Source organism: Vespa mandarinia, chromosome 9, assembly GCF_050613455.1.
Source record: "Vespa mandarinia isolate Hongniang chromosome 9, ASM5061345v1, whole genome shotgun sequence".
NCBI lineage: Eukaryota > Metazoa > Arthropoda > Insecta > Hymenoptera > Vespidae > Vespa > Vespa mandarinia.
The window spans coordinates 2,565,001-2,583,019 of record NC_140818.1 but is presented as its reverse complement, the minus strand read 5'-3'; the positions used below and the strand labels follow the sequence as shown (position 1 = coordinate 2,583,019).

The window sequence follows — 18,019 nt, the reverse complement described above, 5'->3', positions numbered from 1 at the left end:
TATACAAACATGTCACGTTTCTTTCTTTTTTTTTCGAGACTTACCTAGTTGTCGTTGTACGTACAATTTCTCTTTCAACTAAGAAAACAGGTTGACTTGGATCTGCGCGTGGTGTTGTAATGGATGTTGGTGTATTGCTTAATACTGTTGGAATGATTTCAGATTGACCTTGAAAATTTCGTCTTATTATCCAATTTTTTGGAAGCCATATTTGTGTCGGCCATTGGAAGCTCCTTGTTGGTGTCTTAACTTTGCGTAATTCTTTTAATAAAACTGGTTCTCTCTAAAACCAATTGTAAAATTATTATATTGAAATTGTATAAAAAAAAAAAAAAAATTAAGTTTTGGTACCTCTTTCATAAAAACTAAATCACGATTGAGAAAGTAACAAGTTTGTTGTAAATTTTGATGACTGCACAATGTAAGACCTTCTTCGTGCGCACACCATTCGCATTCCTCTATAAAATTGTCTTCAGCTTCTCTCATACGATCTCGCATCCATGGTTGTATTCGTGATAAAACCGGATGTTCTAGTTCAATACGACGTCTTAAAGACTCCTTCGTTTGCAACAACTTTCGTTGTACATTTTCAATCGCTCTGTGCATCAATACAACCGATTGCGCTTGTTGAACTAGAAGTTGTGCAATACCTTCACCGAGTCCAAGTATATCCGGATGCGACAAGATGTTGGTATATACTCTTTGTAAATATTCCCTCATTACCGCTTCATTAACTTCCTAAAAGAAAAAAAAAATGTTCTTAGTGAAAGGGATGATATGAAAACAATAAATAGAACTATACATACTCTTTCTATTTCCTCGTCTGGCTTTTTCTGTGCTCTTAATTCTGATATCAGTCTTTCCCTAAAATGAAGAAACCAGCCACGAGTTTCTCTCTCTAAAATCGAGACTAGTATTGGTAAAGCCTTTCTGATAATGTCTCTGCTAAATAATCTCAGGTCAACTGCAGCTCCACCAGGTGTACCAAACACAAAAGGAATTGGAACAGGTAATAACTGAGATGATTCACGTTCCACCTCGAATTTTTCCATTGTTGCTCGGCGCAGTTGCTTCCTCACAAATCCACAAAGTAGTTCCAATGAATCTTCATACTCCGGCTGTATATTAAAAGATATAATGAATGATATATTTTAATGATACAATATATATATATATATTATATATGTAACGAAAAAAACTTTACTTACTCTGCATACTAATTCTGCGACTAAATATCGACAACGTTCTTCTCTAATTTTGGCATCTAAATTGTGTGCTTGCAGAGATGGCACACCTATTATTATATCTATAAAAATTGCAATAATAAATCGGAATAATAAATATAATTAAACAAATTATAAATAATTTTTTAAATATATATATAAAAGTTATAAATAATTATTATTTAATAAATAAATAAATAAATAAATAAATAAATATATAAATCAATGAATCAATGAATCAATCAATCAATCAATCAATCAATTAATCAATCAATCAATCAATCAATATATATATATGTCTTACCGAGAAGACGTAAAAATCCTGTTAAGAATGCTTTAAAAGATTGCGAAACACTGAAGCAATGGGATATTAATCTAGCTTTTGCTGTTACTACAAGAAATCTAGTAGCTAAGGCAAGATCTCTGAGTAATGCTTCGCGCCTTCTGTCTCTTCCACGTTGAAGAAGAGCACTTAATCGCCATCGATGTATCTGGCCAGCAAAATTGATTGAATCCACTTCAAATTCCCTGTATAAATAATAATACATAATATAGATATTAAGATACGTAACTTGTGTATATGTATATGTCTATGTGCAAATGTGCAAATATAATTTTTGACGTTTATAATAGAAGAAGAAATAGAAGAAAAAAAAGTTGAAGACAAATATTTAAAAAATTCTACACAATTAACTATATCATTAAATGTTTACAACACACAAAAACGGAAATCTTTTTTTTAATATAGAAATACTCTTCTAAGACGATTTATTTTTGTTTAATTAAAAACTTTCGATCTTTTTATAAAGATCTGTTGTGCTAATTAATATATGAAATGATTTTTTTTATGATTTGAAAAACAAAACTAAATACACTTAACTCATATAATTCTGCCTATGACATTGTAATATGAAGAAACTAACGATTAAGTTTTATGTTCTTTTCTATTTTTACAAGCAATCCTAAAGTATATAAGATAAACCCACACCACATTGCAATGTTTTACAGTGAAATTTTTTAGGTATTATATATATTATATATATATATATATATATATATATATATATATACATACACATATATATATATATATAAATATATGTATGTACAATGTGAGTAAAACATGCTAAAGAGATGCAATAGATATTTGTTAGATACTATATCAATTACATGTGTTTGATTGCAATTTTTTTTTTAACAGGTGAAACCTTTACTTTCGTGACTTGAAGTGCAAGTAAAAATGACATATTAATTGCTATAGTTAAGGTATATACGTAGCAGTGTATCATTGAAACTTTGGGAAAATTTGTGCTTTTTTTTTAAATAAATTTTAAATTTCTTTAATTGAATAAATCTTAAGGAAAAGTTTGTGTTTGAGTAAATTGTAAGAATAGACAGATAAAACACTGAAACTGACAAGTAGAGCATCTAAGAGAGTTTATTAATTGAATAATTTCTCTAAAATAAATAGATCGACCGGCAGAGAGAATAATATAAAATACGAAACGACAGGTTTTGTAGTGAATATAATTATCTTAAGCTCTTTGTCTCAGTTTCAGATCGATTATTACTTAATCAATAGACATTTTAGTATTTAATTTTCACTTATGGGTGACATACCCGCATTTTCGAATGCTCTCCAACTGAGTGGCATTCAGCTTCTTCGGCTTTCCGTATTTATCCTTGTGCAAGCTTTACAAAAATACGTTAAAACGTATATGAGAGATGAAAATATTAAAATGAATTAAAAATCCTATCATCTAATATTTCTCTTCACACACGAGAGGAGTTTTCATAAATTAAAAATTCTTAATTTTTTTTTTTTTCGTTTAAAAAATCATAATAAAATTCTCTCTCTATGTATATATATATATATTGGCTTGCAAATATTTGTATATTCAATGTAAGTACATATGAGAAAGATGGGTCATTAGAATAGTTGGAAAGAGTTAAAAACTGCTATCCAAAAGACTCAGGTTTCAAATCCTCCCCAAGTATATATTATAAATATTTATCAAATAAAAATTGATTAAATTTTAAAGAAAGAAAAAAAATGAATAAAAAAGTAAATTTTCACACTTCATGCCTACAAACAAAAACTGCATTCTAATATCACATAAATATCTTACTTACTGCTAAGTCTACATTATTAATAATACAGTGCCTAATTGTTACACACATTACTTCGTGTTCTTTAAAATACTTACATATTGTAGTTAGCTACCTGTGTAATAACAAATGTAATATTCATGTTCAATGTGAAAATACTATTGTCTTCCGGTCAATGAGAATACGTTTTACGGAGATCACTAATAATATATAAACTAGCAAGAATAATCTTATATCTAAATTTGAACCTAAGTTCGGTGCCCATAAAACTACTGATTGAAAAAAAGGAATGAGTGAGTGAGTGAGTAAGTGAGAGAGAGAGAGAGAGAGAGAGAGAGAGAGAGAGAGAGAGAGAGAGAGAGAGAGAGAGAGAGAGAGAGAGAGAGAGAGAGAGAGAGAGAGAGAGAAAGGGAGAGAGAGAGAGAGAGAGAGAGAGAGAAAGGGAGAGAGAGAAAGGGAGAGAGAGAGAGAGAGAGAGAGAGAAAGAAAGAGAGAGAGAAATAAAGAAAGAGAGAATAAATAAATTAAAAATAATAATAAGAAAATGTGGTTTGAGAAAGAATGAGACTTCTTATATTCTAATGACCTACCCTCTTTCTCTGATGCTTTCTAATTGTTTATTAGTGAGCCTTCGGGGTTCTCCTTTGCTATCAACTGCAACTGCATCCAATTCGTCGAAACTTGGTGCTACGAAAAGATCCCTCAAGTGATGTTTCTTTCGTGCGAGTGTGTCCTCGCCTTCCGTACCCGTCGAAAGTGGAGGTGGCAAGACAATGGGAAATGTTTTCCAATGATAAAGAAATTGTTGTGCAACGTCTTTGATATTGTGTACCAATGCCTCCACTTCGGCAGGTGCACCACGTAGATGCGACGTATCGAATTCAACCGGTTCTTTCTATAAATTAGCAATCATTATATTTAATCCTTTATAACGTAATCACCATTAATAATAATAATTATTTAAAAAAAAAAAAAATACATATATTTTTTATAACCAATGCTTTTTCCATCCCTTCACAAAATAATTACTTGGCGATATGATATTTACTTTATAGATAAAATAAATTATATAATATTTATTTTATAGATATTATTAGTATTTATTTTAGATATTTATTTTATTAATTTATTTTATAAATTAAGAAAAAAAAAACATGGGCGTTTGCTTTTTAGTTTGCTTTTTTAATTAATATTTTTTTATACGTTTACAAAATAATTATCTATATACAATAAACAATATTTACTAGAAGAAATAAATAAAATCAAAATAAAAATATAGAAAACATGTAATTATGTCGATGGAAAGATAAGGATTACCTCTGGCTGAAGTCCATCCCCATTTCGATGATAAGGCTGGTGAGGATAAGCCTGATGATTCGGTCCCGTGTTGGCGGAGTTGGCGGAAGCCGAGTTCAGATTGTGGGGCATCTCGCGCGTAAAGAGCGTGCGCGGCGGCTGAGGTCAGCTGCCCCTTATTCCAACTATCTCCTCATACACCATGCTGCTGGTCGCCACCATTTATCATACCAGGCTGTAAGTTAAGCATAAAAGTATATCGTAGATAAGTAGAAGAACAAGAAGAAGGAAAAGAAGAAAAAAGTTTGTTCCCTATTTAAGAAATTCGAAGGCTGAACGTTCGCCAAGATGGCGGCTCATGAATGCGCCATTTTGAATTTCGTATAAGTATGCAACTCGGCATACGCAATCGTTTCATTATTTTATATATATATATATATAATAAAAATTTTGATAATTTAATTGTTAACAAATTTAAACGATAACATTACTATCGTATACGTAATATTTTCGTTCCTGTTTAATTTGACAATACATTGAAAAGAAAATCGATTAGTTGGACTAGGATGAACCGCACCCAGAATGCACACACGCACTCACGCAACATGTTTATCGGTTCGTTACGCGCAAAAGAAGAATAAAGAAGAATGAAGAATAAATTATTTATTTATAGTCTGTTTTTTTGTTCGCATTAATGAAAATGTTATTATAAGATTATATATATATATACTTATACACATGTATTTTATATTTTATTTTACATGCATATGTTTTAAATCAACAATATTAAATTACGTAGCAGTAACACAAAAAAGAAATTCAATCTGAAAAAATATTTATAAGCAGGTATTAAAAAAAAAAGATAAATAAATAAAAGATAAAACAAAAATAAACGCCCGATTACATTTTAAAAATATTTTTACATAATATGTGTATGTGTATTTACGTATGTACAAAATTTCGGATAAAAATTAAAAAGTGAAACCATAAAAATGCATTTATATTTCATCCTATAAAAAAAAAAAAAAGAAAAGAAAATGTACTTCACAAAGAAAAAAATAAATACAAGAAGAAAGTCTTTGAGAGAGAGATAAAGAGGATATAATCTTCTTTGTTGGATAAAAATAAATATAGAAGCATTAGAGTCGGTGGTCTTATACATCCGTCACGTATGGTGGGTTCTACTGAATGCAAGGGTCCCCCATTAACCGATTATACCCCATTAAACGATTAACATTCTGTACATTCCACTTGACGCTTCTCTTTATTTGTCTTTCTTGACTTTTCAAGACAGTTCCGAACGAGTAGCGACACAACCCTACGATTTGGTTCACCAATTATGACGTGTAAATACTTTTTACAAGAATACACACACAGCAGCAGGACAGACATGTACACAATTAGATTAGAAAGAGGGCGCGTTATTTAAAAGTTCGAACCTCCTTTTGCTTATGTATTGGAAAGAGGCTATAAATATTTTGCAAAGAGCAAAGCTCCGAATAACGTTCTACGAGACACGCTTTTAGAAAATGGGTCGATTGCACACAGAAATTCAACACATCAAATTTAACGCTTTGAGAATTCTACGAAATTTTGTTAAAATCCCCCTTTGAAGTTCTTTTTCTTCTATTAAACGTGTTCTACTTGCATGTGTCCTCTTTCTAAAGAATCTCTGACTATAACTTTCCATAAAAATGTATGCTGCCAATTACATGTTCAAAATTTAAATGCATCTTACACAGTTTGTGTAATACATTATGAATATAAGATACAATTTATAAATATTTATCTTATAACATTTTTTTTTTAATATATACATTTGCGTATAAGTATATGTGTGTATGCGTTGATTTTAAGCAAACATGAATAGATTTGATAAAATTTTACGATAAGAATTTTAAAATAATTTCGAATCATTTGGTAGATATTTAGTAGATATTAACTCACAAAATGGTAGATATTTAATCTCATATTTATAGTAAAATGACCAAAGTAATTTGAATTTGAAACAACTATTATATTGATAATAATGGTACAAAAAAGATATATATATCAAATAATTAACGTTTTAATTAATAAATCTTCCAGTCTTTGTAGGACCAATGACAATTTATTATTTGTTTGAAAAAAATCCGCCTACGTACACAATATTTATTATATACACCCTTATTATGAAAAAGTAGGAGAATCTTTTTTAACGCTGCTTTTTTTTTCTATTCTCTTGTGTCGAGAGAATGCGGGATGCTCTTTTATTCTTATAAGAAACAATATTCTATTCTGGCAAAGTACCAACTCGGGCCTCAGTTTGATCTCACTTTTAATGTGGGCCACGCTCTGAACCGAAGTAAAAATCTTAATGGCGGACGATATTTCTTTTATCTATTATGAAGTACATATCTATTATGAGTATATAAGTAATATCTATATATATTGAAGTACAAAATCTATTATGAAGTACATATTTGTATCTCGAAAAAAACAGGAGAAAGAATTCTCTAAAAAGAAATTATTTTTACAACGTACATAATATTAGTACTATATAATCGTATATACTATAAGCATCACGATTAAATTAATTAACTAATTTACTACAATTAAAAGTAATATAACTTGTAATTAAAAAAATGTTGTTGATAATACAATAATATAATATTATTGTTGATAAAATTGATATCAATTATGTAATATGTATTATAATATCATGAATATATTATAAATAATATTATATTTTAAAATAATATAATATCTTATATTATTCTTTTTATTAATTAATATTGATTATATTATTACATTATTTTATTATTTATTTGTATTTCTTTTTTTTCGTATCATTGTATACTTGTTACATAATACTTGTGTATATAATAAATTTTACCACAATTAAAAATAATATAAAATCCAAATAAATAAAAGGAGAATCAATAAAATTATTATCAATATCTTCTCTTTGTACAGTATATTGTACTTATTCCCAATAAACTGTTATATTCGTAACGATACGAAGATAACTACATAAAAGTGAATAGTCGATTTCACGAAGAATCCCTTGTTGATACGACCAAACGGAAATGAATTATTCATCCTTCCAAAGGAAATTAGCCGCTATCATCGTACACAACGCCGGTGTATGGTGATTCGTCGAAGCTCCTAACGGATCGTCGACCCCGTTGAATCATCGGAAGAGAAAAAGAAAGAGAAAGAGAGAGAAAAAAAAGAAAGAGAGAGATAATTAATTAAAAAAAGGTAATAACTTAGAAATTGTCTCACAATTGAACTAAGTTACAAAGAGATAAAAATTGTTACAGACTAAATACAGACATAAATACTTTGAGCAAGAAACAGAGAAAAAGAGAGAGAAAAAGGGAGAGAAAAAGAAAGAAAGAGAGAGAGAGAGAGAGAGAGAGAGAGAGAGAGAGAGAGAGAGAGAGAGAGAGAGAGAGAGAGAAAGTACCTATATTTTTATCACAGACAAGACGCGTGTGTACACGTATGAGAATATTTACGAGTCAGTTCGAACAACCCATTCCCAAGTAGGTTGGCAAGTAGTCACGCGTCGACTTTTGACCCAGTTCAAAGCTTGCAAGCTTCGCTTACTTTAAACACATTCTATTGGAGAAGAAATGAACTCTATATAAAATATATATATATATACATACATATATATATATATATGTATATGTGTATGTATAAATTGTAAATTGCATGCGTATTGTAAAATTAAATGTAGAGAAAAGCCTACACTTTAAACCAAATGGGAGAGAAATACACACAAACTTCATAATTTTGCAATGCACTTTTAAGATTGTTATAGAGTCCTTTATTCTTGGTCGATAATTAACTAAGTGTGTGTGTGTGTGCAAAGTTATTTACTGACTTAAAACTGATTCAGAACTAATTATCAGGATCATTTTCCTTAATTCTTAGATCTATGATTTTATACAATACAATACAATTTTTTAACCTTTTTTCTAATATAATAAAATTTAATATAACAAAATATAATTAAAGACAAATATGGTTCTTAAATTCAACATGGCCGTTAATATGATCGCTTTCTTTTTTAAATTAATTATTAAAATCTTTTCCTTCTAATTTGTACCTCTATAAATTTATACAAAAGGTTGATAAATTTGTTAACATTCTTTCGAATTAGTTAATAATTTCTATTACAAACAAATATGATTCTCAAATTCAGAATGGTCGCTGATACGATAGTTTTTTAAAAACTATTTATTAAGATCTTATTTTTTAATTTTCAGATATATTTACAAGAGGCTAATAATATTTTTAACCTTATTTGAATCTAATAAAAAGAACAAAATCATAATAACAAACAAATATTTACTTGTGTATGTATATGCTTCTTAAATGAAACATGGTCGTTTAGAAAATATGATTCTCTTTCTGAAGGTTGCTTTCATTTGACAATGTTAGTAATAGCTTAATTTTGTCGATTATAATAAGAATCGAACATTAAAACGAGACGCCAACGCATTATGCAGCCTCTCTCTCTCTATCTATCTTTCTCTGTAGAAATCGTTGAAGTAATGAACGGAGGCCATTCATGAATTCACGTCTATAAAACACGCCACAGCTAATGATACGCCTTTACTGTAGAATACTCGAGAAAGACAGAGAGAGAGAAAGAGAGAGAGAGAGAGAGAGAGAGAGAGAGAGAGAGAGAGAGAGAGAGAGAGAGAGAAAGAAAGAACATTCGAAGGATCTTCTCATCCACCATTTTAACATCGCACATCCACTTTACCGCTACCTTCGTAATTATTTCCGTCTACGGTCACGAATGAAATTTATTCGCTAAAATATTAAACTTATTGCGTTCACGTTCAGCGAGTCATGTGATTGTGATAATAACGATAATAATGATAATAATAACAAGAATATATATATATATATTTTCTATGTTAATGGTGATGCTATCGGTAAATATATATATATGTATATATATATATATATATATAAACGTGATAAGTATATATGAATAATTTATATAATCCTATATTAGATTTGTTCCGAGATAATAATCAAAGTAAAATGTCAATGACATCATTAATAACAATAATGATACTAATTAATAATAAATCCTTTATGTAAAAGCATTAATTATTATGTTATTTATGTCAAATTATTTTAATAGTCGACATTACGATTAACATAATTAAATCTTAACTACAATGGCGGCCTTGTTCGACGATGTAATAAAAATCAAAACAAAATGTTTCAATGTTAATATCATTTTTTTGTTTTAAATATGGATTATATATAATTAACAATAACAATAATAATAATAATAATAATAATAATAATAATAATAATAATAATAATAAATTGAATTGATATAATAAATATTTAAAACAGACTTAAATTATTTTAATTATATATAGATTATTTTAATAATAAACATAATTTTAATATAGTGGAATCTTAACCACAATGTTAATGTTATTCGATGACAACTGATAGCTAACGTATTTATTTCTAGAAAGGGAAAATCAATCTCACGTTATCCTCCAAACATTTTTTTTAATGCGTTGCTTCGTTGAGAGGCAGATTTGAAAGGCGGACAATTGCTCGAACAGAAAGCTTATGTACTTTATATACATACAGTATACATAAAAACGTATATATATATGTATATATATATATGTTTATTTTGTGTAAACTCGATTCCTTTAGGTATATATAAACAATTATATATCACACAACGAGAGAAATATAGATTTCTTCAAAAGAACGTATCACTGGTAAGTACCTACATGTATGCATGCACATATGTGTAAATACACATGTACGTGCAATTGTATACATTCAGGCGGATTCTTTAGCTTGTAACATTTCATTTCGCACGTAGTGAATGTCATTTCACGAAACGTATATACACAACACGTACACAACATCAGAACACATATACTCGATCTCTCTCTTTTCTTTTCTTTTTTTTTTTGCCAACAAAACAAATTCGTTTATTCGTATAAATAATATAAATTTATATTATATAAATATATATATATATATTAAAAAAAAAAAAAAAGAAATTTTAATGCTTGAAACAAAAAGAAAAAAAAATTGTATTTCTGTATCTCTATTTAACCATGGATGTTGGAAAGAAAGATAATTTTTACTCCAGGGAGATCTAATGAAAGCTATTTACAATTTTTCTAAAAAGAAAAAAAAGGAGAATAAAGGAGGTGGAAGAAAGAAAAAATAGATGGAAAAAATTTTTTTTCGTCTCTGGTTAGTTACGGATGATAAAAATAAAGAAAAACAATTTCTACTTCAATGGAAAATCTAATGAAGACTCTTAACGACCCCTTCAAAAAGATGTCGGCGAAAAAAGAAACTGAAAAAAATCGAAAAAAAAATTTGCTATGCTTAACTCAGTTTTTTCTTTTCTTTTTGACCTTCTGAAAAAACCTCCCAACTTCTTATATTTCCCAAAAATATATTCCGCAAAAATATCTATTTCTTGTTACCTCTTTAATAAAAAAAAAAAAAAAAAAAAAAAAAAAAAAAAAAAAAAAAATATATATATATATATATAAAAAGAAAAAAAAATATTTCAAGCCTGACTCGAAATTTTTTTCTTTTTTTTTTTAAGTTGGTACATAACTGAACCGTACAAATATGTAAAAGATGAAACAGATAAAAATTACACAAAAATTAAAATCGAGCTGGACGAAAAGAAGAAGAGGGAAAGTATATCATGTAGGTCAGTGGAAGAAGAAAAAAACGAAGTAGGAGGTAGGGTAGCGTACAAATGAAGGAGAGGAAGGAGGAGGAGGAGGAGGAGGAGGAGAGAGAAAAAGGAGGACAATTTTCCAGAGGCGAGTCTGCAACCTGAATCGACCGTACAGAGTTATTTGTCATGATTCTTCGTCTTCTTCTTGTCGTTTGGGGTTGCCGCCATTATTACTAACAGACCGCCATTAAACGTTGCACTATGATTAAAAAGACTTTGTCTACTTTATCTACTACATACTTTCGCTGTTGTATGGATATTCATATTTTTACTATCCTTCCCTAAAGTACATACATACATAGATACATGCGGATGTAAAAATTTGGAAAAATAAAATAAAGAAAAAAAATTATACAAAAAATAAAATAGTGCGAATATAAAAAAGAGTGATAAAGATATATATATATATATAGGGTTTATTCGAGATTGTTAAACAAATTTTAGATGAGAATCATCGATCCGTTCGATTTTACAAAGGCTTCTATATTATTCGCTTCGTTGCACATTTCTTTGAATTTATCGATCGGTCTCTCTTTCTTTATATGTGCATGTATATGTGTTTGTGTATTCCTCTTTTTTCTTTGCTTTCTTTAATATTTACTCGGTTCAATATTGGAACACCCGAATGGTACTCAAGGATCTCTAAATAATATTCGATTATTCCAATATCGGTTACTTGCTTGGAATGTCTCGATTTTCTAACGTATTTGATGCAATTTATACATATGCAAATATCTCTAGAATCTAGGATAGAAATTTTTTATTTTTAAGAATTCTTCAATATTACCAAATCATCTCGTTTTCTTATATTCAATTGTGATTTATTGTGAGTCTTATATTACTATATTATGTACAACTAATACTATATTAATATAAGTATACTATATGGAATAAATAATATTGTACTGTAGCATAAATACACGTAATACTATAGTATAAGTATATGTAATACTATATTATAAAGTAAATAATACTCTACAATATATAGCATTAAAGTAACACTCTGTATTATAATATAAGTAATACCGTATTATTAGTAACTGTATTGTAATTGCACTATAGTATAAATAATATTCTGGTACTATAGTACAAGTAACGTTACGTATGTAATTAATACTCTGTACTATAGTATTAGTATTTAATACTGTACTTTAGTATAGTAATAAATAATATTGTAGTATAATATAGTAATAAATAATAATATAGTAATTAATAATAAGTAATATTATGATAACTAATACGAAAATGTTGAAGAAGTAAATGTAACAGCAAATGCATTGGGAATGTAAATGTATTTATTTTGTGTGTGCGCGTGTATGTGCGTACATAAAATGCCCGTTAAAAGTCGTTTGTCTGCCATCGACCTCCATCCGTTTCTCTCTCTCTCTCTCTTTCTCTTTCTCTTTCTATCTATCTATCTATCTATCTATCTACCTCTGTCTTTGTCTCTGTCTCTGTCTCTCTTATGAGAGGGAAAGGAGAAACTGTCTGTTTGTGCTTGACTGAGATTAACGACGGACAAATTTGGCATTGTAAAGAATATTAATGCTACTGTGAATCTCGTGGTCGAATGAAAAAACAAAAAAGAAACAAAAAAACAAAAAACAAAAAGAAACAAAAAAAAAAGAAAAAGAAAGATCTAAATATCGATGTCGATCCAAACTCCGACCATTTTCTTTCTCTCTTTTTTTCCGCTTTTTTGTATTTTCCTTTTTCTTTTTCTTTTTTTTCTTTTTCTTTTTGTTTCGACATCCAACACAAAGAAAAATCCACGCACTGCGGCATTTTTGGCCGACTTTTCCGATCCCGAGATCTATTTCTCTATTCTTATTTCTTTCTTTCTTCTTTCCTTTCTTTTTTCTCCTTTTTTTTTTTATACCAAAATACCTTGCGTCCTCGATATGCATGTGATATAGGATATTTGTCATTTGTTATAATTGTCAGTTGTGAAATATACATATAAAATATCACAAGTGCCTTTTTTATATTTAATTAATTCACAAGAATAAAGTTTTTTGAATAAAATTCCATCATATTTGATCGGAGTGGTCGAAGTCAAATTTAAAAGATATGTTATTGATTTACACGCCATTTATATTTAAATATGATAGAGAGAGAGAGAGAGAGAGAGAGAGAGAGAGAAAAAGAGAGAGAGACAGAGACAGAGGGAAATAGAAAAAGAGAGAAGAAGAGAGATAGGTAATGTCAATTTATAGTTTCATTATAGTTATCATTTATCAACCATTAGTCAATTGCATGCATGAGATACCAACGTTATATCGCCACTTGACAATTCTGTTCTTGCAACGGACGACGTCGTGTAATTTTCTGTTGGCGACAGGGCAAAGAGAAAAAAAGAGAGAGAGAAAGAGAAAGAGAGAGAGAGAGAGAGAGAGAGAGAGAGAAAGAGAGAGAGAGAAAGAAAAAGAAAGAGAGAATCCTTGCGAGCACAATGTGTAGCTCGATAACGAAAAACTCGGTTAGTCGTTTATAATAGACTCGTTATTGGAAATATCCCATTGGCGTCGAGAGATATGATGTGATGTTCTCTTTGTATATTAAGACCAACCTCTCTCTATTCAAGCTCATACTATACTTGCTTACCGATGTCTTCAGCCACTTTCTCTGTTCGTCTCTCGCTCTCCCTTCCTCTCTTTTTTTCTCATTTAGTGTTGTTAAACCATTGGATATAGAGAAGAAGAAAAAAAATCATTTTCTTATTATGATTCTTGATTATTTTTTTTTTTTTTTTTTTTTTTTTTTCATTAATTTTCTAACCCTCTACAACCTAATTTTGACAGAACCATGATATATAATGTATGAAATTTGTAGTATTGTTTATAATATAATAGCATATATTAATATGTTAGTATCAACATATGTAGTTATTTTCAACATACTATAATACTACTATGTCATGAGTAAATCTTACACTTATATTGTAACTTTCACATTATATAACTTTGTGTATCTGTGCGTGTGTGTATATCATTTTTTATATTATGTTCTCTCTCTATAAATCAATATGAGATATATAATATAATAATAAAATATATACAATAATATATATATATGTATATGAAAAATTCTTAAACATATATTTGGTATATAACAACAAATTAAAAATTCTAAGATGAAATTGATTGTAGGAGGCGAATAAAACGCATTAAATAAATGGGATGCATTGGTATAAAGTTTACGATTTGCTAAAGGGTCACGAATGACTTGGTTGAAAGGTACAGTTTTTCCGCTTGAGTGAAAACTTATCGTCTCGTTCCGGATTATGATGCACGCAGGTGCAATACGTATAGCACGTCTCAAGTGGCATTTATTTGCGTATATATGTATCTTGTATGTATGTATGTATGTATGTATGTATGCATGTATATATGTATGTATGTACGTATGCATGTATGTATGTATGTACGTATGCATGTATGTATGTATCTACATGTTAGAACGCTCTTGTCAAAACATTGTCATTATCGTCGAAATTACACCGAATGTTGTACCGATTAATTAATCAATTTAAGTAAAATTTTAACTCTCGAATAAACTTCATATACCTATGTATATACATATGTATGTAAGTATGTATATATGTAAACATGAGTAAAATTAAATTCACATGTGTAACTCTCTTATGATGATTATAATCTGTCGATTAAATTTTCGGCGTATTTAAATAATGTTCAGAGTCAAATTTATACAAAAATATTAATTATTCATTTATATGATAAATTAATTAATAAATAAAAATATATAATATGTATTATTTAAACGTATATTAATACATAAAATATCTTATTAAATTCCTAGATGATTTAAGAAATATTTTTCAAGACTTTCCTAGGCTAATTTTTTTTTGTTCAAATAATGAAAATACAAGATTAATTTGTATTTGTATTTTATAATAAAATTATAAGCCTAATTAATTTTGACTTCTATTTATAGGTATATCATATCTATAATAGTATTTATAGATAAAAACAAATATTTAAATGATATATAAATACACATATAAAGACACATTTTTTTCTTAACCTATTTTTTATATTGTATAAGGAACTATTATTAAAATCTTTTTGTATTAATTTTAACCACCGATAATTTTTTTCTTAGTTTTTTTATTTTTTTTATTTTCCTGCAGTTACCTCAAAGATATATATTCTCGTTTAGTCGGGGAGAGAATAAATCACAGCTCTCGATTATGGTAGAAGGCCACCACTCTCTGGTATATAAAAGATGTTCCATAAAAAGGATAATGACTCTTCGTTCAACGAAGTTTATCGTTACTCCCCTCTTTCGCATGCATAATTTTCGACGTAAGTTAAGTTGTGCGTCATCGGTACATAGGATAGGTCACACTACTGTGTTGTATGTTCTTCTAAACTTTGTTCCACTCTAATTCTCACGTCCCTTTTTTTTTTCGATCTCTATGTCCCTTTTCCTCTTACAACAATCCCCCTTTTTCTCCCTCTCTCTCTTTTTCTATTTTTTTAAGTATATACAATAAGTACTGGTACGTGTCTGAGTGCGGACACACTATTCCGTCGATCGATTCTCCCTGCAATTCACTTACGAAAGGATCAGTGCTGTTAGTAGGGAGAAAAGGGGAGAATACAGAGACAGAAAGAGAGAGAGAGAGAGAGAAAGGGAGCTCTTCCTGTCTAAAATAATACCCTGAATATTCTTTTGACGAAAATACGATATTCGCCTCGACAATTTTCTGATTTATACTATATGACTTTTGGATCAGATTACATTATTGAGAGAATAAATTTACATATTCGAGAACTATTTTATCCACACTTCGAAGACTTTTCTAACTTTTTACTTCTGTTTTGTCGTTATTGTTGTTTTGTATTGTAATTTGGATTTGAATGACTTTTGAAATGCGATGATAAAGTTTCGGTTGTACGTTTGCTATAAAAAAAAAAATAATAAATAAAGAATAATACATTGCAGAATAATACATATAAAAGTTCTTTCTACATTAAAAACATCTATATATATATATATATATATATATATATACACATGCAAGATTTTTCTTACATTACATATGAATGGAAAAAGAAAAAAAAGGAGCAACTTGGTTTCTCACATAACAAATATGCAGGGAACATTTTTTTTTTACGGATGAATATATAAAAAAGAAGAAAAAAGAAAAAAAAAAGAGATCGGATATATAACTTTTTGAAAATGTAATAGAGAGCAAAAATGAAGGGAAAAAATGAACTGGAATGAACGTCGATGTTAATTTCGACTAACGAACAGGATCCAGTAATACTAGAGACGATACTTGAATCCAGTTTGCACATTCAAAGTGCATGGCGCGTCGTTATGCTCGTAATTCCACCACATCTTTCTTTCTCTCTCTTTCTTGATACCACACGTTCTTCGAGTATAGTATTCCGTTATGTCGTTACAAACCCATTATATCGTCTGTGACGATGCACGGACACCTGCACAAAAGTACCACATAAGCTCAACCTGCTCTCTTAAGATCGTATCTTCAACCAGTACTTGCGTTAAACATCGTGTGTATCGTAGCCTCGGCCTTGTATTATATATATATATATATATATATATATATATATATATATATATATATATTCCAGGAGACAAGATGGCGTGGAATCTTTTTTGCCAATTTAAAAACTTAGTTCTCGGATTAGTCCCCACCCTTTCGAATAATATTATAACATCCACATATAAAATGATTATAAATTTTCATGATAAAAAAAAGCACGAAGTTGCATTTAAATTAATTAGTTGTTAATAGAATTGTTGTTACAATCTTGAATTTATAGAAATTCTTACATTACGAGAAATAAATAATATTTTATCATATTATATACACATACACACACACACACACACAAATTAACCAAAATGATATTGCAAAAAAAAATGTAATTTATTAGTGTAAAAATTACATCGACGAATCGTCTAATTTTGTAAAAATTCGATAGAAGTTTTGAATTTAATAGATTTTTTAAAATGTCGGCAAGACATAACAATTTATGTCTTACGACAAAATCTGCATCGTTGCATGACAAATTCCTTCGTTTCGCATATCCCCTACCCCCTTTCCCGTTTCATTAATGTTCCGGTTCCGAGCAGTCATTATGCAGTTAACTTCAAATCCAACTTTTACGGCTCTCGATCGTCACGCTCATTTATCTTCGTTCGAACGAACGTACTCGCGGTGTTCTTACAGAAAAGTAGAAAATTACAAGCGCGACCCTCCTATAACACGATTTCGATATATAACATGATAAAATAAAATTACGGAATACCCTCCTGTAACATGAGAGAACATGGTTTCAATATAACAAAAAAATTGCATAAACCATCCCATACACATATACAAACACACGCCATATCAAGCATTGCACAAAATAAAAAAGAAATCCATATAATAGATAATGTAACGATTGATGCAATAGTCAGTATTTTGATTATGAAACATTTCTATATAAAATTACAAATAAGTAAATTTAATTATAGCTAAACTTTACAATAGTTAAGTATAGATAGGGCGGGTCTAAAGTTTCCAAATGATTTTCAAAATCAATTATACTTTTTTGAGACTTTTCAAGACTTATAGCAAAAAAAAAATTAATCTAAT

General features: G+C 28.9%; 1 protein-coding gene across 7 annotated transcripts in view; it reads right to left on the bottom strand.

Moving 5' to 3' along the window:
* Nucleotides 1-18,019, bottom strand: part of LOC118446533 (uncharacterized) — a 36,506-nt gene that overhangs the window by 8,540 nt on the left and 9,947 nt on the right. For 6 of the 7 annotated variants that reach the window (XM_085659322.1, XM_035877301.2, XM_035877300.2 and 3 more), the window contains 8 exons: nt 4,650-4,863; nt 3,923-4,227; nt 2,844-2,915; nt 1,528-1,751; nt 1,209-1,306; nt 807-1,118; nt 352-738; nt 45-283 (listed from right to left, as the gene is read on the bottom strand). In XM_085659322.1, coding sequence (XP_085515448.1) covers nt 45-283; nt 352-738; nt 807-1,118; nt 1,209-1,306; nt 1,528-1,751; nt 2,844-2,915; nt 3,923-4,227; nt 4,650-4,760 — 1,748 coding nt within the window. In that variant the 5' untranslated portion in view covers nt 4,761-4,863. The remainder of the gene's footprint in view (nt 1-44; nt 284-351; nt 739-806; nt 1,119-1,208; nt 1,307-1,527; nt 1,752-2,843; nt 2,916-3,922; nt 4,228-4,649; nt 4,864-18,019) is intronic. The other variant, XM_035877303.2, reaches the window with a different exon arrangement.